Source organism: Filicampus tigris, chromosome 20, assembly GCF_054856515.1.
Source record: "Filicampus tigris isolate MCC_2025a chromosome 20, RoL_Ftig_1.0, whole genome shotgun sequence".
NCBI classification, from domain to species: Eukaryota; Metazoa; Chordata; class Actinopteri; order Syngnathiformes; family Syngnathidae; genus Filicampus; species Filicampus tigris.
Window position 1 is genome coordinate 11,635,361 of NC_141236.1, and position 27,939 is coordinate 11,663,299.

General features: G+C 44.5%; 4 protein-coding genes across 13 annotated transcripts; 1 reads left to right on the forward strand and 3 right to left on the reverse strand.

Moving 5' to 3' along the window:
* On the reverse strand, window positions 1-6,248 carry faxca (failed axon connections homolog, metaxin like GST domain containing a). Its single transcript, XM_086018227.1, has 6 exons — window positions 5,789-6,248; window positions 4,317-4,452; window positions 3,546-3,742; window positions 3,021-3,238; window positions 2,724-2,840; window positions 1-2,660 (listed from the first exon to the last, which is right to left on the reverse strand). The coding sequence occupies exons 1-6, from the start codon at window positions 6,040-6,042 to the stop codon at window positions 2,359-2,361; spliced, it is 1,224 nt and encodes a 407-aa protein (XP_085874353.1). The 5' UTR covers window positions 6,043-6,248; the 3' UTR covers window positions 1-2,358.
* LOC147128358 (uncharacterized) lies at window positions 5,790-27,722 on the forward strand. Of its 9 annotated transcripts, none has more exons than XR_015083761.1 (14): window positions 5,790-8,617; window positions 10,617-10,682; window positions 12,927-13,228; window positions 13,323-13,460; window positions 23,075-23,278; window positions 23,349-24,439; window positions 24,551-25,480; window positions 25,567-25,695; window positions 25,778-25,940; window positions 26,039-26,503; window positions 26,741-26,803; window positions 26,901-27,167; window positions 27,292-27,361; window positions 27,429-27,722. XR_015083761.1 is itself a non-coding variant. In XM_086018231.1 (14 exons), exons 7-12 carry the CDS (start codon window positions 25,465-25,467, stop codon window positions 27,029-27,031), a joined length of 453 nt encoding a protein of 150 aa, XP_085874357.1. In that variant the 5' UTR covers window positions 5,790-8,617; window positions 10,617-10,682; window positions 12,927-13,228; window positions 13,323-13,460; window positions 23,075-23,278; window positions 23,349-24,439; window positions 24,551-25,464; the 3' UTR covers window positions 27,032-27,167; window positions 27,292-27,361; window positions 27,429-27,722. The 9 variants fall into 9 exon arrangements, 2 of the variants coding, with proteins under 2 accessions (XP_085874357.1, XP_085874358.1); XR_015083763.1 differs by having other exon boundaries at window positions 24,551-24,661; window positions 24,755-25,480; window positions 25,778-26,503; XR_015083767.1 differs by having other exon boundaries at window positions 23,349-24,138; window positions 24,381-24,451; window positions 25,778-26,503.
* On the reverse strand, window positions 6,917-12,565 carry ccnc (cyclin C). Of its 2 annotated transcripts, none has more exons than XM_086018228.1 (12): window positions 12,424-12,565; window positions 11,440-11,546; window positions 10,834-10,918; window positions 10,655-10,724; window positions 10,153-10,204; window positions 10,002-10,057; window positions 9,407-9,442; window positions 8,843-8,934; window positions 8,695-8,762; window positions 8,510-8,589; window positions 8,051-8,169; window positions 6,917-7,975 (listed from the first exon to the last, which is right to left on the reverse strand). In XM_086018228.1, exons 1-12 carry the CDS (start codon window positions 12,453-12,455, stop codon window positions 7,921-7,923), a joined length of 852 nt encoding a protein of 283 aa, XP_085874354.1. In that variant the 5' UTR covers window positions 12,456-12,565; the 3' UTR covers window positions 6,917-7,920. The 2 variants fall into 2 exon arrangements, with proteins under 2 accessions (XP_085874354.1, XP_085874355.1); XM_086018229.1 differs by having other exon boundaries at window positions 11,440-11,629; window positions 12,424-12,550.
* Window positions 14,185-20,803, reverse strand: pgm3 (phosphoglucomutase 3). The gene is made up of 13 exons (XM_086018226.1): window positions 20,527-20,803; window positions 19,856-20,064; window positions 19,602-19,786; window positions 19,165-19,232; window positions 18,947-19,080; window positions 18,496-18,688; window positions 17,587-17,744; window positions 17,395-17,478; window positions 17,231-17,329; window positions 16,630-16,749; window positions 15,441-15,563; window positions 15,192-15,365; window positions 14,185-15,091 (listed from the first exon to the last, which is right to left on the reverse strand). The coding sequence occupies exons 1-13, from the start codon at window positions 20,645-20,647 to the stop codon at window positions 15,002-15,004; spliced, it is 1,758 nt and encodes a 585-aa protein (XP_085874352.1). The 5' UTR covers window positions 20,648-20,803; the 3' UTR covers window positions 14,185-15,001.
* Window positions 27,723-27,939: the final 217 nt, after the last annotated feature.

The window sequence follows — 27,939 nt, forward strand, 5'->3', positions numbered from 1 at the left end:
TCACACATACTCTATTTAATCCATTATCTCTACATACATTCAGAACGTTACATGACGATACACGTTATCTTGTTCACGCCACACGTTATGTGTTCATGGGGAGCCCTTTCAGCATTTCTTCCAATATCCTTCAAATCCATCTTTAGATCATGCTAGCAGGCCAAAAGTAACACTGGCAGTGGGGGGGGGGGAATGTTACAAATAAGACACTAATGCACCGAGTTGTCTAACTAGTGACGACAAAGAGCGTACTGCTACAAAGTTGGAGATCAAGGATATGGAATCAATGCTCAAACGGCACTCCACGCTGTGTATTTACAGTCCATGAGATGACCCGAGGCGCGCGCGCACACACACACACACAACATAGAACAAGATGGCGTCATATGGCTTCTATCGTCTACAAGCACAAGTGGGTCCCTGTAAAATGTCTTTTGTCCACACAAAAGTTGACGTTGCAGGTGGCGACGACTGGCGCTTTGAAGTTTGCGATTGCACTTCGGGAACAAGTGGGAACAATACACGTTGTCTGCTTTGAGAAGACAGGACACAAATCAATCGATACGTTCACAAAATGACCATAACCAAGTGCACCAAATCAAATGCGAAAACAACGTAGCGACACTATATTCAATTCAAAAATACTGCAAAATGATTTTTAAAAAATGTATTTACAGTGATAGTCGTATATAAATAAATAAAATATAAATCATACCAAAAAAAAAAAAAACTTTTCCCCACACAAGGCCAAATGTGAATAAGGATGGCATAAGGCAAGAATGTAAAAAAAATTAACTCAAAATATTAAAAAGTGGACCCACGTTGTACCCAATTAAGAGATTTGTTTCCAAATGCATAATTCATGTTTGAAGATGACCGCTGAAAACATGACTGACAAGTAGCTTTCAACCCTTTTCCTCTATTTACTTTTTCCATTTTTTGGGCTTCCGTTCCTTTGGAGAGTCCACTGGCATGGCCGCATTAGAGCGCCTCGTTGTTGGCCGTGAGTGCACGCGCACAGTGAGAAAAGCGGGAGCGTGAGGTTCAGAAAAGGTGGGACGGGAAAAAAAACTTGACAACCAACGGCTGCTTTAGAGCGCCTCGTTGTGCCTCAACAAACGTCATCTCATGTTGCGCAAGCAACATTTCTACATTCTCACGGCTCTCTTCATGCGCATCTGTTGAATGGCAAATGCACATAACAAAGCGGCCGTGCACATCTGTCGCTGGGAGCTTTGCGGCTCACAAGTTGTCAGGATGGTAGTTAGAGTTCGACTAACTTGGTTTTGACCTTCTCGTATAACTTGAAAATAAATCTACAAATAACAAGAACGGCACTCCAGTGGGGAAAAGTCCTCCGCCAAGGCCCACACAATCCCAATTTGGATCAAATTGCACAATTTCCTGGGATGAAAGAACAGGGGGGGGGGAACAAAAAAATATATAAAATGGGAAAAAAAATGTAAACTTCAAAACAAAAGAAGCATGACGGAAAGGAGCTTGACTTTCTGACTGGGAACGTATTTACATCATTAGGAGGAGATCAAATGTTCAATATTTGCAGGCAATCGATACTCTACATTAGGAATGCAACCAACCATTATTTTAATCATCGATTAGTCTGTCGAGTCTGTCAACTCATCAATGAATCAGATTATTATCTTTTTTTTTTAAACTTAATTTCCATCCCTTTATTCAGAAAGAGGCTATCATTTCAAAATGACACAAATGACTTCTGATTCACTGGTTTGATCCATTACAAAAATGCTGCTCACTGTTTGCCAACGTCAAAGCAAATGTTTTGTTTGGATTCAACACAAAGATAGTCGGTCCGCTTTCATGGAGGACGACAGAAATCGCGTATTTACCACTGGCAATCTTTGTGGTCCATCAAAATAAAAGCCATAACGACCAAGATTTTTGCCGGTTTTCTGACATGTTACAGACCAAACCAGTCACGGAATCTTAATTCATTTGTTTGTGCAGTTTTCGCAAGGACAAACTGAAATAACATCACTTTTTGAATACAGGGATGGAAATTAAAACTTTTATTTTCTCCCCATCTGATTAATTGACCAAATAATCAGCAGATTAATCAATTATGACTATAATCTTTAGGTGCGGCCCTAATATAAACAGTATGTATAATTTGCATGTATTTACAGTGAAAAGTATTTGCCCATACTGTATGACTCTTATGTAGTTTCATGTTCTGCCTGCACAAGGCTAGGTGGCGCTATTGTCTCACAAGGGGCAACAATAGTCGCAAATGGTTGCCACGGTTACGGCGACGCAACACACGCACGCACATGGAGGAGTTAGGTCTCAGATTGGGGCTCGTTTTTTTTTTAACTTTGGTCAACACTTGAGCGGCTCCATTTCGGAGCACTCGGTGTCCATGTCCGAGTCGTACAGCGAAATGCCCGTCGGGTCGCTCGCGGGCGACATGGGCGGCGTGCTCGCGGCGCGGGCGGAGCGCGAGCGCGTGTCGTCCTCCAAGGTGTCCGTGCGGGAGTAGAGGCCCAGGTCGGCGAGCTCGGAGGCCGAGGCGGCGCTCCCGGACGCGTCGTCGTAGCGCAAGTCCTCCAAGTCCACGAACCACTCGGGCCAGAAGCGTCGGCGAATTCGCTCGCAGTACATGGCCAAGTTGATCAGCTCGCCTGGACAGCGACACGCATGAGATGCGACGCGAGATGGCGTCACGGCACGTCGGGCTCGCTCACCTTTGATGAGCTGCTCCGCTCGCGTTCCGGGCAGAGTCCACATGGCAGGGGCCAGGTGCCCGAACACTGTGGCATCCACTGTTGAAATCTTGGAGCCCATCAGGTACTTCTTATTGCCTGCGACGCAGGAAGCACACGACATCAGTGCTCATTTTCACCTCAGGAGGGCAGTAATTAGTCATCGCAGATGAAGTGACACAAGCCCAGGCCCGGATCCACACGCAGGCCCGATAACAATAATCCCGTTATTGACAAAAAGCAAAAATGTCACTTGGGAGATTTTTCCAAATGGTTCACCTAGCAGGGTGGCCAGCGTGCGCATGTCCTTCTCCATCATGGCGTAGACTTGGTCCTTGGAGAAGCGTCCCATCCCGTGGCCGTACATCTCCCGCCTGACGATGCCGCCGGTCACGTGACTCAGGATCCACTTGAGCAGCCGGCTCAGCGGCCCGCTCACGGGCAACAGCTTCTGCGTCTCCTCCAGGTTGTCCACCCACTGGCAGTATGCGATGGTCCTGGGGGGGCGTGGACCGGAGGTCACGTGATCGACCGCCCTTCGTTTTCAAACGCGCGCAAAATCCTTTTTCTCCAATTGAAATCCCATTCGTCTGCTTCAGCCCCGTAAAAAAAAAACCCCACTAGAAATATTTTGCCAAAGAATAATGGATGTGTGTGTGTGTCTTATGAGATGCGAAATGTCAAACTTGACATTTACAACAGTTTGAATGTCACATGGTATTATAGTACACGTTTAGCACTTGTTATACCGTAAATTCGGAATAATCGGAACGGAAAACCGTTGACACGTAAGCACATAGTCACCAGTAGAAATGCTCCTCCACCATTTTGGAGACGGCGCGGGACACGGCCTTCTCCTGCGGCGTCAAGCCCCTGTTGAGGCTCACGCCCAGCCGCTCGTCCAGGAAGTCCACGATGAAGTCGGAGCCGCACGCGCGCTCGCGGTTGTACTCGATCCACGGCATCTTGCCCTGCGGCGACAGCTTCCCGTCAAAGTAGTTCTGCAAGGGGAGGAAAAAAACAAACAAAACAGGCGTTTTTACCCCCAACGCATGCTCTACGTAGTTACAGGTTAGAGTCACAAAAATATATGCGCTTACAGCCTCTGGTTTGATACATCGCGACGACGAGGCGCTCTAAAGTAGCCACGCCAGCGCAAAGCCTCGGTTGTCAAGTCCCACGTTTATTCTTTTTCTGCCCGCCTCGCACTTCCACCTTTCTCAGCATGACGTGCGCGCACTCGTGGCCAACAACAAGGCGCTCTAAAGCGGCCGCGGACTATCCCAAGATGGAAGATGCTTTTCTAGTCTTTGCACATTTTCAGTCATTATCTTCAAATATGCCTTTTGCATGAGGAAACAAATCTCTGAATTTGCTTTGTAGGCTCTCTCCTCCCTCTCTTTCACACATGGTTAGTTAGTTAGTTAGTTGGTTCTCTTTCACCCGCTCGCAGCGTCGATCACATTGCCATCTTCAAACCTCAGTCCGCCGAGACTCCCGTCTGACCTCGTCCGTCAACGTGACATGCCGAAAACTTTTGAGCGGCCCTTTAATCAGAGCGAGAACACGAGCTACCTGGTAGGGCAGGTCCACCATGCGGAGGTAGGTCTCCGTCTTAAGGCAGAAGGGGGACAGGGACGGGGCTCCGCTCTTGGGCCGGGAGAACTGATGCAGAATGATGGCGTCTGTAGAGTCCAACTCTTCTTCTTTTCTGGGCCGACCAAAAAACACACACATGCACAACTACAATCGGTAAAATGAACACAGTAAGAGACATACAATGGTATCGGGAGTTTGATTTTTCCCATGGCCCAGTTAGTAACTAAAATTAGCCACTGTGCTTCTCTATATCAAATCAATTTAAGAAATCAAATGGTCCGTTTTCCATACTAGCTCAGACCTCTCCACAAGTGAGCATTTGTGAAGGCAGATTTGTTGTTGCTATCGTCTTTTTTCTCTCTCTCTCTCTTCAGTTGATTGACAGCTCTTTTGCTTGTCAAAAATAATAAGCAGCGGTCTCGTGACACACGACAGCTTGCACTGTGTCACGTGAATCCACGCGGGGGAGGGATGGGGGGGGGCGCAAGCGGCCTACTCGCTCTGTGGACACGCATCAGTGTGGAAATGACACGTGTGGTGTTCACAGACTGGAAGAAAAAGATGGATGTACAAATTGTTTGACCACATTATGTAGAACAAAGCCTCATTAGTCACTAAAATATTGCTAGGTAAATAGTATAGGAATACTGTATTAGATTTGAAAAAAAAAATGTCCAACCACAATTTCAAACTTTCCCTCCACCACTAGATGGCGGTGTCTAACTCATCAACAAAGTGTGCAAGTACATGTAACCGTTGTGTATATTGCCACTCCCAGCTGAGGTTTAGTGTAAGACTCAACACGAAAAAAAAAATCATTTAACCAAACCATCTTTGTCTAATAGAAGTTAGTTTTCCAGATGGTAGCACATAAGAAACCCCATCGACGGGCTAATAAAACCAGCATCAATATCTTGGCAGTTTTACACCCTTAAATAATTGTTATCTGAGCACAAACAAATGATTTTTTTGGACTTGTGAAAATTCAATATAAGAGTGCCGTTTTGTGTATTTAAAACAACCACAAAACATTGCCTTCCACTTTCCAAATGCTAACACAATGTAAAACGGTTTCGACGGGCTAACAAATAGCACTGATAGTGTTCGAACTTTGTAAGCAATGGATATTTGAACACAAAATGGTGCATATGTGCACAGACACAGCTAATTTCTTAACAATTAGCTGCAGTGTTAGGTTGCTATTTTTCCCTTTTTTCGGATACTCGTACCGAACTCGTACAATCTCGGCCAGCACACTGGTTAAATGTCATGCACGTGTCGTTATGTAGCATGTGTAGGGCAGTGGGCGTTCCGTTACGTCACGGTCGCCCACTCACGAGTCCATATTCTCCACGCAGACTGCGCTCTCACCCCGCCCTACCTGTCAAGATTAAGTAATAACAACCCCGCAGCACAGCCCCCCGCCCTCCCCCCCGATGTGTTGTTACCTGATAGCCATCAATTCGTGCAGCAAATAGGCAGCGGCGGCCAGCAGAGCTCCTCCGGTCAGATAGAGCGTCTTTCGCCACCACGAGTCCGAGCCCAAAGCCGACATGATAGCGCCGCGGTCGCCACCCACGGGGAGGGCGACGATGGCCCCATAAAACGACGGCTTCCCACCGGCAGAGACGCCCTGGCTCCGGCCGAGGTCAACCGCGCACGACCGCGTCCAGGCCAAGCCCACTTGCCAGCAGCAGCACATGCTCGTGGCCGTCCGCGCCCGCTTTCCGCCTCGCTGTCGGCCTCATGGGTGCCGCGGGGTCGACGGCGGCGGGCCGGCGGACACGACGAGCACCCCGGCCGCGGTTCGTCCCCGCTGCGGGTTCCTTCACGTCATCCGCGACACCTCCAAGCTCCTCTTGGTCCTCCACCGTCAGGGTGGACGCGTCAGTCGCGGTGCTTCCGGTTGGGCCCCTTCACAGTAAAAGTTCACAACTGCCTACTGTAGTATTCGTGTTTTGGATGTGTGTCTTTAAGGGGCGTGGCATAGTGAGCGTCAAAGAGCTGGAGTCAGGTTGGCCGGTCAGTCCGAGTGTGAGCGATTGGGCTTGAGTTGTGCCTTACCTTGTGAGCATTCTCGTTTTGGACTTGATTGTTTGCTATAATTGTCCTGTCTTAAACAGGGATGCACAATATATTAAAAAAAAAAATATCGCCATCGTAATATTGGTCCGTGCAATATGCATATCACAAAGACGCACTAGATGTTTCTTATTGTATGTTTTTATCTGACTTTGCCCAACATATTGCTGGCGTCAGGCCAAAACCTCAAGTCACGAATTTTGTATTAAAAAAAAAAAAATCTATACTATTGGTCTGTTCACAGACGTTATTTTTACAGATTATTGTCCAAAGTGTTAAAAAAATGGCTCGCTGTCTTTCACGATGCAATGTTAATGGTTGAGCAAACTTGCCATTTTTGGGGTCTCCTGAAAAGTGACCGTTTTGGAGGCACAAGGTTTTGTCCCGACGCCAGCAACATGTATACGGTATATTCAAAACTTGTGTTCTTGCTTAGTACCGTTTGTCCTCTCCAAGGCTTTTGTTGATATTTGAGTGCTTAGAGTGACACAAGCTTGTACACCAAACATTTTATTAGCATTATATTCAAGTAGACAAAACGGTTTCAGGTAACGGAATATTCCAGTCGGGTGAAAGCCCTTTTAAAAAAAAAAAAAAAAAACAACCCCAAAACATTTGAGACTTAAGTGAACAACAGTCATGTAGCAGATGAACACTGCCAGAATTCAGTGAAGTGCTCCACTACCGCGCTGCAGGAATGCTCTAGTTCTCTCAGTGACTTCAGAGCACACATTAGTAAAAATGTTGTTTATATTTAATATGACTCAACGGTGATGCGTGCGTGCATGTGAGGGGATGGAAGTCACTCAAGAAGAAAACCACACTTCAGGACTGTTTGGCCAAATCCAAACTTGTCGTAGTTCACGTCACGAAATAGAACGCCGTGTCCTCTCCAATGTCAGCAGCTTTCATTTTGTAAGGCTTTCAGAGTACCTTGCACATACGCCGCAAAACTACACGTTCACGCATTTGTGCACAGGTTTATCGATTCCACCATTAAATAAATGCAAAAAAAAAAAAAAAAAAAGCTAATTTTAAACAAAAGAGCTTCTATTTCAGTTGGGGGGGGCATCAAATCTAAAATGGAAATTAAAACAAAAAAAAAAGTGGAATCATCATGAATGAATGTGGTCATATTTACAAAACCGAGGTGGTTTAAAAAGTCTATTGATGTATTGAAAGGATCACATTACTTCTAGTGAACAATTCTACCGCACCCTGAGCAATACACACACACACACACCTCGCACATTATACAGATGTTACTTACACACATTATTCAGTCACACACACACTTTCCTCCCAGTATAGAGAGTTGTGATCAAGTTTTGTTGTTGAAAGGAGTGTCCTCCTGTGTGGCGTTCAAGGACGTCAGGATGTTCATCCTCGATCGTCATCATGCCTCCTCCCTTTTTGACTGCAACGGCAGGTCAGAGGAGAGAAAAAGGGTCCAAGTGTAACGCGATGTGCCGACCGCTGGCTACTTTTTATGCCGGCGCTACGACTGGTTGTACGAGTTGCTTTGGTTGCCGTTGGAGCTCTGATCGTTCTCGCTGGGAAGAACAACGACAAAACACAAACGCTCACTTTCTGCGGACCGGCAGCCATTTTGTGGCGATTGAACGAACCTGTTGGGAGGCGGTTTGGGTTTGGGCATTTTGTTGAGCACAGCGGCGATCTCCTTGCGGTCGTCAAAGTTCTTCCACTGGTCGTACAGCTTGAGGATGACGCGGATGATTTCCAGGATCTGAACGCGGGAGAACATTGACGACGTTGGCGTATAGAAGTGAAATTTTATTTCATTAGCTAATGGGGGAAAATAACCAACTAAATAAGAACGTGGCAAGATATCGCACCATTTTTAGTTGAAATCTGATATTTAAAATGAATAAATAACGCTAGAGTTAACAGGCTCACTCAGACTCAATGAAGAGCAGTTGTGACATTCTGTTCTTTGGTCCGAACGCCTTGTTGAATTATTCATGCACATTTTAGAATAAATAAATAATCCGTCTTTCTGTATGGGACACTGGGGTCCACTTCCACTTTTCTCCAACTGTCTTTCGAATGCGTGTTGCGAGTCTAACCTTGTCCATGTCCACGGACAGCTCCGCAAACCACTGCCTGGCGTCCTTCTGCTGCACCACGCAGGCCACATGCAGACACGCTTGGTTGGAGGCAAAACGACAAGAAATGTAAGTACAGCGGACGGGAGGGGTGGCGCGATGCCGGCCGTGACGGCGAGGGGGGGGGGGGGACCTGTCGCACGTACCCAGGGCGATCATGAAGGGGGGGTAGAGCAGACACAGGTCGGTCCTGTAGGTGTCATTCACGATGCGCCTGGCGGTGGACGCGGCACAGAAGTTACACATCACTGACAGTAGGCACAAAGAAAAAACAAAAAGGCACGACAGACAGACCAGGCCAGCGGCAGCAGCATGTCCTCCTGGCCCATGTCCTGCACGTACTGCAAAAGTGGTCTGTATGGGTGGTACACGATCAAGCAGCAGTCCTGAAGCGCAAAACATAGCAGCTCGTCGTAACCCTTACACACGGCTCATTTCCCATGTAAACATCGTTTACACAGAACTCGAATTTTGAGCCACCCCGAAAGCCTCCAGAATATGTTCCACCGGGTTGTCCATGGTGCAACAACGTGGCACTCTAAATGACCACGCCGGCCCGAAGCATATGTTAGCCATCAAGTCGGACTTTATGCCCCACAAAAAGAAAAAAAATCATCCCTCCTTGCTATTCTGCCTTTTTCTGTGATGCAAGCACTCAAAGCCAACAATGAGGCGCTCTAAATTGGCCACACCGGTGGAAGATTTGACCCAAACATTTATGTATGTGTTAAGACAATAACAGCCCATAGCCAAAGAGAGGTCAAATGTTTTGTATCGTTTTCAAACCTCAATACAAGATCATTTTAATCCATGTTAAAATGAGCTCGTTATACCTTAATAAACAAACATGCAACTCACCATCAACTCCAGCAGGTAGAACTCACACTCTAATATCTGCAAAGACAACACAATGACCACCATGAGTGGGCAAAGTCAACAAATACTAATTGCCAAGCAGCAGATCAACGCAATTCATTCAGACCCATCTTAGTTTTCTGCCCAAACAGGAAGTGCATATTTGGTGGGGTTCTGAAGGCTTAAAATGCAGGACAACCTTTTTTTTTTATGGTAAAAGGAAGTTGCTATTTATTGTATAATCGTCAAGAGACATACAGCATAACCACTAATCTTTTCATTTTGTAATTATGATGTGTCCCTCCTCCCTCCTCTGCGGTTACATTTCCATCCAGTTTAAGGCACCCACGCCCACCACGGCCGTTGTCCCCGATTGAACGACGCCATCGTTAATACCACGTCTCCATACGACATCCTGAAGTCAGAGCAACTCGCTCCCGTCCTCATGTCACGACACAAACACTCGCGCTATCAATAAAGGTTGACATGCGGCGACGGAAATGAAACGGACTCACGCCTCGACACCCTGCTGAGAGATCCGACATGCCCAACACAAAGACCTTCGCCATTCTCGTTCACAGGTGCTCGTATTACTTACATGATTCATCCTGTAAGGGAACTCCTTTGGGAAGGCGTATGAGAATCTTGTTTTCACTAGTTCGACGGGAAAAAAAAAAACAAAACAAAATCTGTATATTAAAAACCAGCGATTAGACTGGTGACTAGATTGTGAGTGTGTGTTGACTGACACACAGACGTGGCTGCAGAGATCAGCCTTGTGTTGGAAACCACTCCAAATTCCTAAAAATAAAAAAGAAGAGACATTGCAAAATATGAGAACAGGTGTAATGTTTGACTTAATTTAATGAGATTAATGTTGTAATTGTACAAGGCAAAACGCCATCACAGGAAAGCATTTTTTTCTAAATATTAAAAAAAAAAAAAAAGTAATTAGACTAGTTATTTAGAAATATGGATGTAATTTGCGAGAATGAGAATCAATTGTATAAGGATATGCTACCTAACAAAAAAAAAGTCTTCATTTTATGAGAAACCAAATCATCATCATAAAATATGAGTAATGTAGACTGGGCGTATAATCATCACACAGACCTGCTCTCCGTTTTAAAAAAATGCAGCAGTTTTTTTTTTCCTTGTACCATGCTGGCTTGATCCATTCATTGTGTTTCATTTTATTCTTCTTTTTTTTCAGTGAGGACTTAATCGTATGCTGCATGAAAGTGTCCATACCTCCACTTTGGAAGCCAAGAACACACAGGTAGGAGCCATGAGAACTGGGTCGATACTTTTTAGGGAATATCTGTGGCGAGGGAAAGAACTCCAAGTTATCACAAATATTGGGCCAGACTGCCAAAATATCACGTTGGGTAATTGTCACATTGTTCAGACATGACTCTTTCGGGGCTTGCCTTGCATAGAAGCGTTTGAAGTAGACGGTCGCGGTGGCGATAACCTGTTGCCTCAGCTTCAAGTGTTCTCCTAACGCCTGAATGACTAACAAAAGCACAGCGATTCAAGGTTCCTCTCACAAAATACATCTTCAAAAAATTCCCATTTCAAATTAATTTGGGTCAATATGCAAAATATTTCCCCGTTATATCTGTAAGTACTTCAAAGTAACTGAAAGGATAAGTAATATGTTTGAATATTTCAAATTTGAAGTGTCAAAAATGAAAAACTACATTTTTTTAATCAGTCAAATAATCTGCAATTTAAAATATACTTCAAATGAATATTTCACATAGAAAATATTTCAAATTCATTTTTTATTTCAAATTCACTTTTGATTAACCCACTGAACATCACGAATGCCATATTTTGTATTTGATTTGAAATATGTATAGAGCTGAAACTAATTTGGTGAATGTGTCAAATGAACCTAATTTTGACATATTCACCAAATCTATTTCCAATGAATATAAATAATAAGTTTTCTTTTGGACGTGCAATTGATAGAATTGTTGTTAGCGCAAAATGTGCAACTGAGTTGGTGCAGTATGACGGGAGGTAAACACCGTTAGCAAAGAAGATCTGCAGCTTCCAGTATTCCTCCTCAGAGAGGAACTTGAGGTCCTTCTGTCGTTCCTTCATGAGGTCCTGCTTGTCCAACACCCACTGCAGACTTGGCCAAGACAAAATTGTGCATTTCAGCCACTTCCCACCATGTCTTCCCAATCTTCCAACTCATTCCCTAATCCGCAATCGCTACAGAGGAATTTCCACATTGCAAACGTATTGTTCACTTATCGGCCAATTGAAAACTTGTTTTGGAGCACTCTGACTTACAACCTTTACAATAATTTAAAAAAAAATCTAAAGCCTAAGTAAAAATACACACTTGAGATGATGTGGTTGCACAAGTTTACACACCCTCTTATAACTGGCAACATGGCTGTGTTCAGATTTAACCAATCACATACTTTGACATTGACTGTACATTTTGTGGGTTGATAATTGAAAAAAAAATGGCAAGTAAAAAAAAGAAATCGACATTGACACCACCGCACCAGCTTGAGTTTTTGAACAATATCTGATAAAAAGAAATCACATCAGATAGAAGTAAGAGCTTTGACAAGTACCAGTACTTGAGTACTCAAATGTGAGTACTTGTACTCAAGTTTGGAAAAGGGGGTTCGGTGCATCCCTTCTCACTTAACATTTCCAACAGCACGACAGAGTGGCAAGGGAGTGACTCCAAAAAGAACATTTGACATCCACTAAGCGACCAATGTTGACATAACTAACAGTAGCCTTTTTTCTAGCTGTTACTAAGCACAACTGATTCTTCCTGACAAACTTAACATTCAGGGTTAAAACGTGGCGTTGACTTTGAAAACTTCAATTGTCGCACGATTTGAGCCAGAGAAAAGCAATTTGTCTACTATGCAGAGTTCGAGAGCAGCGGCTAGCTTCCGCGCGGCTAATGCTAGGCCCCGAGAAAAAGACGGCGGCTACGGCGATACAATCGTATCATGTCCATCTTGCTGCTTCAAACTTACTAGTGAGAACTTTGCCAGAAGTTTCCAGCCATTGCGGACGAGACGAGGTAGAAGAGAACACTTTAAAATTGCGTTAATTTACTGCAAAGAAGTGGACGCCGGAAACACTTGAGTAACGCGATACACGTTCCGGAAGGAACGAGCGAGCTAAGAAAAACAAGGTTCCGCTTCTCACTATTATTTTATCAAGATAAAAATGGTTTTGAAATGATGTTTTCGTGAAATTATTTTGATCCAACAATGGGCTTGCTAGTTCAAGTTGACGGAAGAGTCTGTTTTCATCATTACTACTAAATTATAAGCCATATAGCTTGTTCTAGAATAGTTTACAATTTTGATGATTATTATTGTAAACAGTTCATCAAGACAAAAACTTTGAATTTGATTTTCTTTAATCATTATGCAATCATGTCACATTAAGTCAACCCCACATTTAATTATGAGCTCAATGTATCATCTGTGCAACTTTCTTGGCACAAACTCGATAGATGCTTTGCTTGCAGGCAATGTCACACATGGGCCGGGCAGCTCCAACTTTCCTGCAGATTTCCAAGGAAGGGCCAACGATATAAGGACTGGCCTCGTACTGGTGCCAGTCAAAGGCGGGAGCGACCTGCAGAAAAATCAGCACTATGAGCTCCAGTCCAGACAGGATGTCTTCCTACCGCCGTCAGTTTCCTAGCGCCCTCATGGAGATGCCAGCCGTCTACACACTCCAGGTGTGCAGCGCATCTCCCCCAGGTCAGGAGAGCCAACACCGGCCTGCAAGCCTCACCCGAAGAGGGCGGAAGGGGGTAACTGAAAGGTCTTACCAAATCCGTTTGCTCACTTTTGAAGGAATTGTGTAGTTATTCTGGATCCGTTTGAAAGCATTTGTGAAACGTGTGTGTTTTGAGCAGTGCTAGTGTGGTGGCCCTGTGCTACGGCATGTCCACGGGCCGCGGACCAAAGCTGGACTTGGATGTGGCTTCGCATCCGCCAAACGCGTCCACGGCGTGCGAGACTTGAGGGAGGAGATGGGTACTTGTAAGAAGGACGTGAGTATTCCCTGTGGCTGATTTCTGAGTCGTTCACAATCAATATTTAGCAGATAAAATGACAAAAATAATATACATCATACTTAGAAGAGATGCTGATTATTAAATGCATTAAGGGCATCACCACGGCATTCATGTGTTGCTCGTCAAAATTGGCTGCGATTAGTGTTGCTCTGACCAACCGCAGGACAGAAAAAGTCTGATGTCATCAAGGGTCAGCATTCTGGCCCTGCGAGGGCAAATGTGAAATCTTTCAAGAAACTGTTCCGTGGCTAAAATAACTCCAAGTTCAACTGGCCAGCACTATTGATTCTGAAGGCCCTGGGCAGATTAGATTGAAATGGCAACACTTGGGATAAAATCAAAGTGTGGACCAAAAATAAATAAATAAATCAAAGATGTGCTGGAAGTGGGTAGGAAATGATGAACAAACTATTTGCCGTCAATGAATATAATGGAACAAAGCTGAGAATTTAGGTTGCCGTTGTAAGTACGCTCTTCTGATGGTGACCAAGCAGAACTAATCCAATGTGGCTTTTTGTCTAACATCACATCAAGGGAGGGGGAGGTTCGATGCCAAAAATAATTTGTCTACCTCCTTCATGTCCAAATACTTCTAACGTGTGTGTAGATGAGGGTGCTTTTTTTTTTTTTTGTTTAACAACAATAAACAGCAAGCAATCAAAACGTTTTGACTGTGCTGATTCAATCAGAAAAGGGACAATTTGCTCTTCATTCCATGATTTATTTGGGCAGCACAGTTCAACCAGGAAGTCTGATTGCTGTAAACATATTTTGTTTACCTGAAAAGACAGGCTGGTCACAGTACAAAAAAAAAAAACACTCTTTAATTCATGATTTGATTGTAAACTGTATAGAGTCAACATTCGATAGTAATGTTGATTTACCTACTAAGTACCGGTAGGTCATGATTTTAAATTAAAATATATCTCAACGATTAATTGATAATCAAAAATAATTGATTAATTTGATAATCAAATAGTTGTTGATTAATCATTGCACCTGTAATATTTTGCGTGTAGATCTGAATTAGGGTGCAGACGGTATTTTTTTTTTCTGTATTATGAGTCATCATGGCATCAATAGGACTGTCCACCCCATAAAATCATCTGTCGTGGATGCCTGGGTGCCCCGCCCCATTACCCCCTGCCCCCCTCTTTGTACGCCCCTGTACCGGATATATGTAATATGTTCAGTAGTTTTTAAAATGGTAAATATTTTGTGTTAAATTGTTCAAAAGTGTTTACAAAAATGTTCAAAATGTGTTTTTATCAACAGTCATCTACGTACCATTCTTATTATTTTCTGAATCAATACAAATGAGGAAAAAAAGGCACCAGCACACCTGCGACCCTTGTGAGTATAAGCGGCCCAGAAACGGAGAAAGAATTTGACGTTGTTTCGCTGTCAGCTATTACTCGACTGCGTTTGAGTATCATTTCAGGACCAGTATCAAGTAGTAGTAGTAGCAGTACATGCAGTTACGGTATCTAAGTCTAAATATTGGTACGGTGACAACACTAGTGCGAAGGTTTCGGTTCATCTCCCACCCCGCCTGCGAGGCGATACACGACAAGGCTCACTTCATGTGCCAAGGAGTCGGCGCTCTCCTAAAAAAAAACAAAACGCACACACATGCAAGGTTGTAAGCAACATGCGCAAATGCAAACAAGCCGAGCAGGCAGACAAGCTGACGCCGTCCGTCCTCACCTGAGTGTCCGCCTCCGCGTAAACTCTGACCACGTCCTCGGTGCCGGACGGCCTCACGAAGGCGCGAGCGTGTTCATACTTCGCCACCGAGGCGTCGATGGCGTCCTGTAGGCCCGCCGGGCTCACCGCGCGTCTTTCGGCGTCGACCGTGTCAATCACCCGGCGGTCAGACACCTGCCGCGCACGTGCAAGTGACGTTGAATGACAAGCAGAACGAGCACAAGGCACCGGTGCCTCCGTTTGCCTTGCCTTGACTTTAAGTTGCCGGTTGGGCAGGTCGCTGTAGATGGCGTCCCACTGCTGCACCGTCATTCCCTTCAAGGCCAATATCGCCTCGATCAGCAGCATGTCAGAAATGGAGTCACCGACTGTCTGTGGGAGGAAAAGCACATGGCGGTAGTTACTTAAAGTCAAAGTCAACCCAAACATATGTTTTCATAATTTTCATTATCATAATATTGCATTTGCACAATAGGAGTTAAGCAGCAAAATCCACCCGTTTTTAGCCATCTCAGGGGGCGGCCATTTTGTCACATCTGTCGACTGAAAATGACATCACAACTGCTCAGGGCTCAGACAACGACCAATCATGGCTCAGTTTCAGAAAACAGGTCAGCCGTGATTGGTCGCTACCTGAGCCCTGCGCAGTTGTGATGTCATTTTCAGGCGACAGACGTGACAAAATGGCCGCCCCCACAGATGGCTCAAAACGGGTGGATTAACTCTTATTCCACAAACGCAATATTTATCAGAACGCCTTGTTTCAACTAGTGGGCCTGCATAGAACACATTCTTGAAAAAAACATGTTTGGGTTGACTTCCACTTTAACCCATTAAAGCCTACAGTGTAGCGCCTGGCTCAACAGCTCCCCAAAACCGTCTGTCGTGTTTGGAATTATGCTTGAAAACCTGAAGTTTTCAAAGAAATTCAACACCCACAAAATAATATCTCAGACCCTGTAACAAATAGAAACACAATTATAATAAAATAATAATACAAATAAAGTGTCAGTGCAAGAGAAGCACTATTTTTAATGTAAGAACAACGAGTGGTAATTACCATCCTCTATTCTGTGACAAAGACGTCGATATTGTCATTGTCTACCAACATATATCTTAACCCTATATCACGTTCGGCTGGTTCTACTCGTTCAAAGTCGCGTCATCTCTATCACTGCCGTTACTCATTTAAGAGCTCCCGCGCCTGCGGCGTCCGCCATAATCACTCAAAAGAATTCCGGCACATCCGCCGCGGGCTTACGACACCGTCACGTGTATATTCTGATGCATTTTATTGGTTAAGAGACCGATAATTGAATAATAAAAAATACATGTACGCTCTCTCGGCTTTTAAGGTAGAAAGACGCAACAGTGGTAGAAACGTGATTATGCGCTCCCGTCCTTAAAAGGACACCGTTGGCTCTTCTCATCTTGGTACCTGGTTGGTGACGTTGATGGTGTGCTGCAGCAGAATGGCCGCTCTCTTCCTGGTGTCGTCTGTGTTGACGTCCTCAGACAGTTGCCTGATCTTCTCCTCGGCTGCTCTGCTGAACAACACCTGAACACGCACATGGGAATTTAGCGATTCCTATTCCATTACAGACACTGCTTATCAATCAGCTTGAACTCTTGAATAGCGCCCTGCTTTACTTTGCGCCATGTCGGCTGAATCACACCCAAGAACGAGGCGCTTTAAACAGACTCAGTGACAAAGCCCCAGGCAAATCGATTATTTTTTTTTTTAAAGAGAAAAATGGTTTAAAGACCCCAAAAGCTGTACATAACCATCTACATCCTCTACGAGGCTGTCTCCATGCCTCAGTAGGTGCTGCTGCTTTCCTCCGCAATGGCATTTCAAATATAATATCGCCTTTAATATTGTGCAGGGAACTTGTTAACAACGCGGTGGCCATCATAAGACACCATCTTAACTGATTTTTGACATTACATTCATACCTCGGTAAGTGCTGCTGTTCCTGCTAGCAAGGGGGGGTGGGGGTGTGAGGTAAATCTAGTTGTAATTCCCCGAGGTCTCTTACCGTCCCGTGGCCGTTAGCCTCAAAGTAAACGCTGGTGTCAAACTCCTGCGCCGCGTGATGGAGGTGCTTCACTCCCGTCTTCGTGCACCTCACGATCACCTGAACCGATGCGGAAAAGCACGTCAATGTATCCTTTGTGTGAACGTAGGAACATGTGTGCTCACCTTCATGGTGTCCTGCAGGTAGCGTGTGGAGCTGCCGTTAGCGTACGCGGTTTGCACCACCGCTATCTTCAAATTCAGGCCGGCCTAAATGAAAACAAACACGTTTATCAGCAGCGGGCTGTGGAAAAACCATCGGCGACCGCTGACCTACTGCAGCCCGATGCCTTCCCGTCTAGGCGCTCCCAAACATGCCTGCATGAGCAGCTCTTTGAGGAAGGTGCTGATGAGCGTCGCTATCTTGTCCCCGTCCAGCAGGTGGAAGCGGTCGTCAGAGTCGGTGTAGTAATAAACGATGCGGTCGGCGTCGCCGTCAAATGAACAGCAACGCTCGCCGGGTTGGACCTTGACGCCTAGCACGGAAAAGGCAAGAACAACTTTTGGGAACATTTTGGGCAACGTCAGGAGTAGAAATGGCAGACATGTAGCAGGAAGTTAAAGTAAAATGTCATATATATCTGATTGAAAAAAAAGAAGTAAAAATTTGCTGACCAGTGTTATTATAGGAAATGACTTCAATAGTATAATATATTTCAATTATGTCAATCAAAAAAGTGCAAAAATAAAATGCATCATAACTATTTAAAAAAATGCAAAACGGAATGCATTATGAAAAAATATAATAAACTGAAAATATGCATAGAATTTTAAATATTTTATCATAATGTATAACAAGATGAAAAAATAAGTATAAAAAAGTACATTAAAATAAATTACGAAACAAAGTATGAATATTTGATCATGAATACATACAGTAGGATATTAACCAATCCAATAAAAAGTTATAAACGCTAAAAAAATATTTAAAAACTTTATATGATTAAATATCCTTTAATAGAAGGACAAAAAAATAAACTTAGAAAAAAAGATAAACAAAGAAAAAGAAAAATGTAAAACCTTCATTAAAATGAATACCATATATAAAAAATAACAACAAAAATAGACGTTTGAAAAAAAAAAAAATCAGGAATAAAATGAAACAAAATATTTCAGCATTGAAAAATAATTCTCTTTGACACATTCCCTGAAAGTGGCAATCAGAAGGAGCGACGTCATTTTGACGCTTGCACCACACCCAAAAGGCTGCGTCGGCACGCGACCCACCTGTGGGCGGCGTTTGCTGCACTTTGACAAAGTCGGCACCGCATTGGTGGTTGAGCTTCCCGTGACCTTGGTTGAAGAGGGAAATCTGCAGCTCCCTCTTGAGGTGACGCTCCATCTCGCGCAGCTTCAGCGCACCGATGCCGTTGGCGCCGTCCACCGTCAGGTGCTTCTGGTCGTCAGTACGGTTGGGCGTCTACGCGCAACACACATAGACAAGTACTTGACTATTTCCCTCATGACTTTTTACTCGAACTGCTGCCGACACGTCTCCTTCCACTGTCAAAATAGGCTTTACTTTATCCAACTTTGGTAGATGATGTGTGCTTTATTTATTTATTTAAGTTACAAAATGATCTGCACTTCTAGTCCAGTACAGACTACATAGTAAGTACGTTTGCCACCGGTGTCAACCCCCGCTCACAAGCGAACCAATCCAAGCCGAGGGGCTTACATTTTTGGTGAGCTCGATGAAGGCCTGGCAGAGTTTCCTGTAGTATCCTTCCACCGTGTCCTCGCCGTAGCGCCCCGCCGTGTTGTGACAGCAAACCATGTAGTGGAGCTGCGGGGTGGTCACCAAGCCGTAGTCTTATTGGATAGACGGACGCATGCGAGGGGGTAAGATCTCAAACTCAAGAGATATACTCGTCTGTACGGGCCAGTGACGCCAACCTTTGCTGTGTCCTCCCAATGAGCACACGCCGTCCAGTACTGCTTGTGACAGGCTGCCACTGCTGCTCCTGCGTGCATTATTACATGATACAACAAAGAGATGAACATTTGGCAACAAATTCAATCAACTTCACAGGCAGCAGTCGGACAGATCGTTCACGTTGACCTTAACTGTCAAAATAAACAAAGACAATTACATCTTGTGGATTTAAAACGGCCACATCACGTTGGAACGTCTGCTAGCGTAACATGAGCACACAACGGGCTAACGAATAGCATTGATATTCGTGCAATCCTGACCGTTTAAGCAACGGGAAACCCCAAAAATTGAAATATCGCACAAACGAAAACAAGTAAAACACATATTTACGAATGGGCATGAAAGATATTAGGGACACATAAAGCTCTCTGATTCAAATGTGCTGTTCTCATGGCACCTGGTGTCTTTGCCCACAAACACCAAGGCTCCCTGGCTCTTGTCGATGTCTTCTTTCTCCACGATGTCCTCCAGCACCGAAAGCAACTCCTGCTGCTCCGCATTGGCCAGCCGGGTGGCGTAGGCCTCCCAAGCGGACGTCACCATCTCGCCCATGGGGTCAATCAGCTTCACCCCGTTGTCCTCCTGCGAAACCAACGGGAAGTTAGGACAGAGCAAAGGTGTCAACTTTAAACGGGGTCGATCAAGGAGCACCTCGGGGTTGTGCGAGGCGGTGACCATGACGCCGATGGCGGCTTTGGTTTGTTTGGATCGCAGCGTGGCCAGCAGGCCCATGCGGAACATGACGTGATCCAGACGGCCGGCGTTGGTCCTGAAACCAGCTGTGCCGTACTGCAAGACCAAGCCTGGGGGTTTGGGGTGCACCTCGGACAGTTTGGACACTTCCTCCAAGTGGGCCATCACTGAAACAAACACCACAAAAACAGCATTGAGATTGGACTGTGACTAAAATGATTCTAAACTTAACTGAAATACTTTTAGAAGCACAAGCAGACTCTATTGCAAAACGTTCTAAATCAGAGTTGGGCTTAATAACATTTGGGCTCAACGGCAAACGACAGATGAGTCATTTGAAGAAGATTTTTTTTTTAAGTAAGTAAAGATTGTATTAATAATAAAATAACAGGGTTAGGGTTCAAATGTGCTTTAATGTCCACACCGACAGAACTGTAAAACTGTGAAGAGTACAAGAAGGAAAGCCAAAGTTCAAACTCCATAAACTCAGGAATTCAAACGACATGTCCGCCCTACTCGCCGAGAGTCCCACTTTAATTCGTACAGAACAAACGCCAAACTGATGCCAACAAAACGCTCAAGAGCCTGCTAACTTGCATCGTCGCCGAACTGATTTTTAGCAAACTTACTGTTACTGTTGTTGTTGTTGTTGTTGTTGTTGTTTGCAACCTTGACGGGTGCAGCACACACCGGCTTCGTGAGTCTTTTAGCTCGCCTTTGGTGACGTGGCCCCACTTCCGCGTACGTCATGCTTCGGGGCGCGGTTTTTGGCCCCGGCGTCGAGCTGTCATCTATGACCACACGTACATAAAACAACAGCAACCTTTGAAATCACCTTAATCGATTTGCTGAGGCGAGAAATTAACTGATTCCTTGGTCCGTGTAGGTCCGTGTACGGTCCGTGTACCTTACGTTCATTCTATTTCCGATTTAGGCACGCAAATCTGAAAACAAAAAACGGGGTGTTTTTCAATAATTGGAGCTGGTTTAAAAAATAAAATACGACACGTTTTGCATAAAAATATAGCTATTGAATTGGATTATGTATCGTTTTCTTGTTGTTATTTTTTGTATTCCCATATAAACGCGAAGAATCCAAAATATGTTAATCCAAAATGCGAAATTGCAGGGTTATTTTAAAATCTCGATTACAAAGTGACCAGAGGTCCTTTATCCGAAAGCAGTACTTTAGCCTGTCTCGGCAGCGCTAACAGAAGTAGATTCGGTTTGGCGCGAATTTGAAGTCCGGGCGACGTAGTTGTTATGGTAGAACAGGTAGAGACTAAATGCATGCGCTAACCCTGAGCGCCCTCTTGTGGCCTAGGGGAGTTACTGTTTTGACTTTGTAAAATAAACGATTGCAAGCCCTTCAATTCGGAGCCGTCTCGGTCTCGTCTATTTAGTGGAGCCCGCACTTACAGCTACCAACACAATGGTGTCCCTCGAACCCTAAGGATATTTAATAAGAGAAATGGTCGCGCTAAATCTCTCGCATGCGAACATTTCGACCATTTTATTACAATTGGGGTGCAGCTCAGCGAGAAAAAATTAGCTTGACGTTCGATATTCGAGTTAGGGACAGTCAACAAGTGTTATGTTTGTTTGTGTCATAATTTGACAAAAATATTCACCAAAAATCAGTTAATTAACATTTTATAATTCTGATTCCTGTAGAAGATGAGCAAAGGGAGGCACTTAACTACTACACCTCAAATGTTCCTTATATAGATCATTTGGGAGAAGTTGGAGCCAATTCAAGGATGAGTAGAGTGCTAAATTGACACAAATATTCACCAATCAAGTGAAACACTTTTTCTCATCCTGATTGCTGTAGTAGGTGGCAAAGTAAAGCCTCTAACTACTACACCTCAAATTGTATTTTATATAGGTCCTTTTGGAGAAGTTTTGTCAATTTATGATACCATTGCGCATAAATTTGTGGATGGTCCCTAACACTAACTGAATATCGAACGTCAGAATGTCAAACCAACTTTTCCTCGCTCTGAAAACGAAGCTACCAACGGCTGGAAAGCGTAAAAATTGAAAATGTAATATTGAAACCGGGAATACGGAAATTCGAGCCCTTTCCAGAAAACTCCACATATTTTGTAGTTTATCTTTAAAAGGGGCCTTAAAATGAATATGCTATTTTTGTTTCAAAAATGAAAATTGAAAATACAACCCTAAATTACTTTTTTGATTTGCGTTTCACAATTAGAATAGAATGAACGTAAGGTACACGGACCCAAACGCCATATCCAACGACCAAAAGAGACACGGACCGTCTTCAGGCGCTACGCTATCGCCATCTCCTGGTCAGTACAATACAATACAATTCAATACAATTTTTATTTATAGAGCTTATTTCATAACAGCTGGAGTTGGAACAAAACACTTTACAAACAATGAACAATAAATAATAATAATAATGACAATAATAATTGATTATTAATTTGTCTTTATTCATTTATATTTTTACTTATATTTTACATATTATTTAAATCTATATTAATACGTGTAACACAACCTTTTATTGTTTTTTTTTTTAAATTTATTGTATTGTTTGTAAAGTGCTTTGTTGCAGCTCTAGCTGTTATGAAATGCGCTATATAAATAAAATTGTATGGTATTGTATTGTAATAAAAGGCCAAAATACACAGGTGTTAATCAATAAATTAACATAAAACACGATATACAATTGACACCGGAAAAGAGCCGAAAATTTCAGATCTGATCAAAAGCCAGCGAACAAAAGTGTGTCCGCCTGGGTGATAACGTACATTTTGGCCACTTATGCTCCACTACCAAAATAAATAAATAAACACATTATAATAAATAAATAAATAAGTATGTATATATGTATGCACGCACGCATGCATGCACGCACGCACGCATGCATGCACGCACGCACGCACGCACCCACGCACGCACATATTTTCGTTTAAGAATTAAAAATTGAAAATCGAAACATTTTTGACTTTATAATATCCAATGACCAAAAGAGACACGCACCCGGTTTTATGTATTTATTCTATTTCTACGACAGAAAGTCGAATATAGCACGGGATACAAATGGAAAAACGGCTCGTCTATTTATTTTTGGATTCCCGGGATCCCGGGAAGTTGTCCCGACAGCATTTCTCGTACTGACCAGAAGCAACGATTTCCATTCCACAGTGAGCCAAGCAGTCATCATGACGCGTCACCAGGTGGCGCTAGTGTGCAAAGTGCCGATGAACAAACAGACGAAGAAGGCTGGCTCCCATTAGTGCACGTGAAGTGAGGCCTGCTGGTTGATTTGGAACAGGTGTGCAGAAGGAATCGTCGAGTGAAGTGCACGGGTGCGGCAAGATGGCGACCGGCCGCTTGGCTTTTTTTCAGGTAAGTGAGCACTCGAGCAAATGTTTGTCGTTTGTTGCCGTTTCTTACAATGCCATTTTGTTTGTTGCAGGGTTTGCACACTTGAGGGACGCAACTTCGCTTGAACAAGCAGAAGCAAAAGTTTGCTTGGATTGGTGCACGTGACGTGAGGCATGCCGGTGATTTGGAACAGGTGTGCAGAAGGAGATTCCTCGAGTGCAGTGCACAGGTGCGGCAAGATGGCGACCGGCCGCTTGGCGTTTTTTCAGGTAAGTGAACACACGAGCAAACGTTTGTCGTTTTTTGGCCGTTTGGCCAATGACATTTTATTTGTTGAAAGATTTGCACACTTGAGGCACGCAACGGCGTTTGAGTTTTGAGCACAGCAATTTCAATCCACTTCCCTTTGCTTGATTTAGCACATTGTCCTCTTTGTTTTGCAATGATTTCAAATAATTTTGGTTTATTTTAATGCTGGCCAGCATTTTTATTTATTTATTTTTTTTCTCTCCATTGTTGTCAATGACAATGCCTTCGTACTCGGCATTTGAACTGTAATGGTTTTTGTTTAACTCATTGTTTGGGGGTTTTATTGAATATGGTGCATTTTATTTCAGGTGGTATGAATGTTTTGCAAACTTGTGAATGTGGTTTTGTGTACTCTTTCACGCCAATTGTCACGAATTTTCATTTAAACCCTTTCCGCTCCAAATGGTAAAAAAAATCCCGACTGTATTCTTCCGCTGCCGGTTAAAAAAACAAAAAAGAAACATTTTGCGAGCATTCATTTCTCCGGTTTCCTGTCGGAGGCGACACTTCATCCGATTTGGACGGCAAAGCTATCCTCATGCCATGCTGTAATTTTGGACTGCAAACCTGAGGTAAGTTGTGCTAAAATGAAAACATGAATGTCTTAATGTGTAGCTGTGCCCATGACTAGTATCTTTCAATACATTTCACGGATTCGGTTCGATGCTAATTCACTGTCGTCAACCACAATGTATTTTCGGCAGCAAACACTCACATGTATTTTCTTTCGAAACTGTCGCTCTAGCTAGTATCTGTAATTATTACAACATTTGCATGTTATGTTATAAACGTAATTTCTCTTGATTGTTTGCAGAACTAAATATGAAGGCAGGGCTCCTTCAATACAAAGCAAGCAGGTGGACCTCAGACCAGGTGAAAATAATTGTGTGTAAAGTTTCAGCTTGTTTGACATTTATGGATGGAACTGTGTACAAGTTGATTCCATCTTGTCTAAACTGATTTTTATTTTTATTTTTTTTTTAGTCTTAGTCCAATTGGAAGGGGACAGACTGTCCAAATGTGCAACCTTCATCGATGCCTCAACAGAAACTGTTTTGTGAGCTGAAGTGACATGTTCACTGTCTACACTGAAAGGTTGCTCCAACTGAGTGGGAGGAAAAGCTTTATTTTTTTTTCTTCAAACGAATGGAAGCGTCAAGGAGCTAATGTGCAGTGTGTTGGTTTTAGGGTGCACTCTGTCATAGTGGTCAACACTAAAACTTCTTTGAAGAAATGTACAAAAGCAGGTTTGTAGGGTCAAAGAGGAGCCTGATGAATGGGAAAAGCTGGCCAGAGGTAACAAAGCACATGGCAATTTGATAAGCAAGGGGCACAACTACAATGTGTTTTTTTTTTTTTTTTAGTTGCAGAGTCCGGATGAAGACGAGGAGCAGTTCCACAAATGAAGCATCAAGCGGCACACATGAGTATGATCTGTCCAAGGGTCGCCTGAAAATGTAGAACCGGAGGGCGCAGAGTCGTGAGCTTTGTGGTTTGCCTTGGTTGCGCGTAGGTTGGGAGCGTTGTTGCTGTTGCCGGTTGATCGATCTTAGAAAGGTCTGATGGACAATGTTTTCGAGTCGATGGTTGGACACGTGTCTGTAAGGTTGAGTGCTCTTTGGCAAGGAATCTTGGAGTTGTTTGGCTTGTCTGGCTCCAGAGCAGCTTTTTGTTGTTTGAGGAGGTCGATTGGAAAGCTGGCATGTACAGTGTAGGCAGGCTTTGTACAAGTCTGAAAAATGTTACGCGCATCACTAAATATGAAAGTGCGTTTCAGGGTTGGGGAGGTGAGCGGAAACGAGAGGCACCGGACCCAGGGTAAGGAGTACCTCGACAAATGAAGTGACCGTACATAACCAATCTTCCTTTTTTGCTGTTGTGGCTGGCGGACGAGTCGGATGGTTCAAAAGTCAGGTAAGGAAAGCCGACAAATGCCGTTCAATCACACAAGCGTCGGGCTTAGCAATGTGGCCCAAACATGCCCGTTTTTGGCCCAACAGCAGAGCATCGTACTCGCCGTCCAGCTGAGTGGCGGCGAAGCCCCAGTCGCCGCCTACGACTGCCGGAGAGCCTTCGTCTGCGCCGCCCTCGACCGTCAGCCGACTCGAACCTTCAGCGGATCTTCGGCTGTGCGAGTCTGGTCTTTGCTTGTTTTGCGTCATATTTTCCCCTTTCAGTCGTGCTTACCCCACCCTTGTTGATGACTTGCAGGGCAGCACTGGAGTGGGACGGCCCGAGAGGCAGCGAGAATGGCCGGACGAGAGAAAGCATGCGCACACAATGAAGTGAGCAGCACGCAACTACTAACTAGCAGGTTATGCATTTTGCAGGCTGGGCGATGAGCCGGATGGGACAAAAGGACGGGCGAGTGAGGGTAACAGGCTAAGTCGACGCTCCAATCAAATAAGCAAGTGACATACAACTAGGCTAATCTGTTTTATTTCTGACGCTTTTGCTGTGTGGATTCTGCAGCCGTAATCGGGACAAAGTCTGAGGTGGACTGCTTCCCCGAGAGGCGTCGCTCTGGACTCTTCTGCGTCGACAGACCCACCCAGCGAGCGAGCCATGTCCTGAGGAGAAACGGCTTCCCTGAAGGAGTCTGCCTGTCGTGTTGAATTCTTGTGAAATGCTGTATGAGTTGACATTGTGTGAACTGTTGCCGCCTGCGCATCCGGGAAGGGGTTCCGTCCTCCGTCTGTGCTCACTTCACGAGGTGGTGGTGTCACGAACCTTGGTTTGCTTCAAGGGCTCCACGAATGCACTTGACTTGTCGTTGCAGGATGGAGGAGGAGCCGCTCGGGCCGGAGCCCACCGCGGCAGCGTAAAAGTGCAAATGTGTGGCGATATCATGGCAATGAGCAAAAGTGTCATGTTGTGCATTGGTGCTTCTTTTGCAGGCTGGAAGAAGAGCCGGATGGAAGGAAAGACTCGGCAAAGGTAACAACACACGTGGCAACTAAAAGCAAGTGGCACAACAGAGGTCAGACGGAGCGATTGCACACATCGAGTTACCTGTGTATAATTTACTACGAAGTTGCGGATTGTCAAATTGCCATTAGAGTGCGGGTGCAATTCACCGTTCAGCCCTACTTGAGAGGTCTTGCTTGTCTGTGTTGTAGGGCTGATTTGTCAAGAAGTGACCGGCACAAAACAAATCTGTTTTTTGTTTTGCAGGGTGGAGAAGGAGCCGGATGGGTCAAAAGTCAGTTCGATGTGTCCGCCTCGCATCGGCCAGTGGTGAGCCTGCCGTTGACACGAACCTTCAGAAGATTTTTGGCCATGATTTGTTGTATGATTCATACCCCCCCCCCCCCCCCACCCCCTTCTGCTTAAGACTGTTACTCAGCAGCAGTGGAGTGGGATGGTGCAAAGGACCATCAGTTGGGCGTACTCACCACTCAAGCAGCCAATCAGGTGACAAATGCACACCTGCTTGTACTGATTGTTTTGCAGGATGAACAATGAGCCGGATGGGGCTAACCCGCAACGAAATGAGCTTGTGACGGCCAACTGCAGTACATCCGCCGTTGCTGTTGCAGCAGCAGGGTGCAGAAGCCGCTAGGTACGAGAGTCACCTGGCAGAACCACAACAGGGTCAGAAGTATGTGTCAAAGTGACTGTCCCAAAAGGAACACTGTTCATTTATGTGCTTGTTTAGCAACGGTGGAAGAGGAGCTGGACCAAGTGGCACTCAATGCCTTCCCCCCCTCCCTCTCTCTTCGCAGGGCTCAGAAGGCCATCGATGTGATGAAAAAGAGGAACGAAGGCTTCAAGATGAACAGCTTGGCTCTTGAGGTGAGTATCAAAGTGGTACACGTTAACATGGATGTCAAGACCTGTTACGTTCTTTCTTTTTTGGTAGCGTTCCCCAACGAGAGCTGCAGATGCTACGGTGCTCGGAGGGCAAAGCGTCAACAATAGGGAGAGTATATTTTTTTTCTTCTTCCACTTGTGTGTTTGTTTGTCTCCTCTCTGTCACTAACTCACTGGGTGTGCACTGACTAACACTAACAGCGTTTTGTACAGAGCCGTGTATCAAGGCAGCAATGATTTGTTGGAGTAGCTTGTTCTCTAAAATATTGTTTTGACATGTTTGTATTTTCTTTTGTCCGAAGCGACATGTAAAGCGTCCTTTTTGTATGTTCTGAAAGTGCTTTTGTACGTGAATTAAAATTGTGAATTGGATGAGCATCTCATTTTAGAGGGGTGTAACACTGTCGTGTCAATTGATCTTTTTGTATCTGTTGTCTGTCATTTTATCAATGCAGTCTGGTTTTGGCTCAGTCAGGTGACATGTTGATATACCAGCATTTCATAGCACCGCTAACGTTACAAAGTGACACGGTCAGACCCGAATCCTCTTTGCTAGTTAG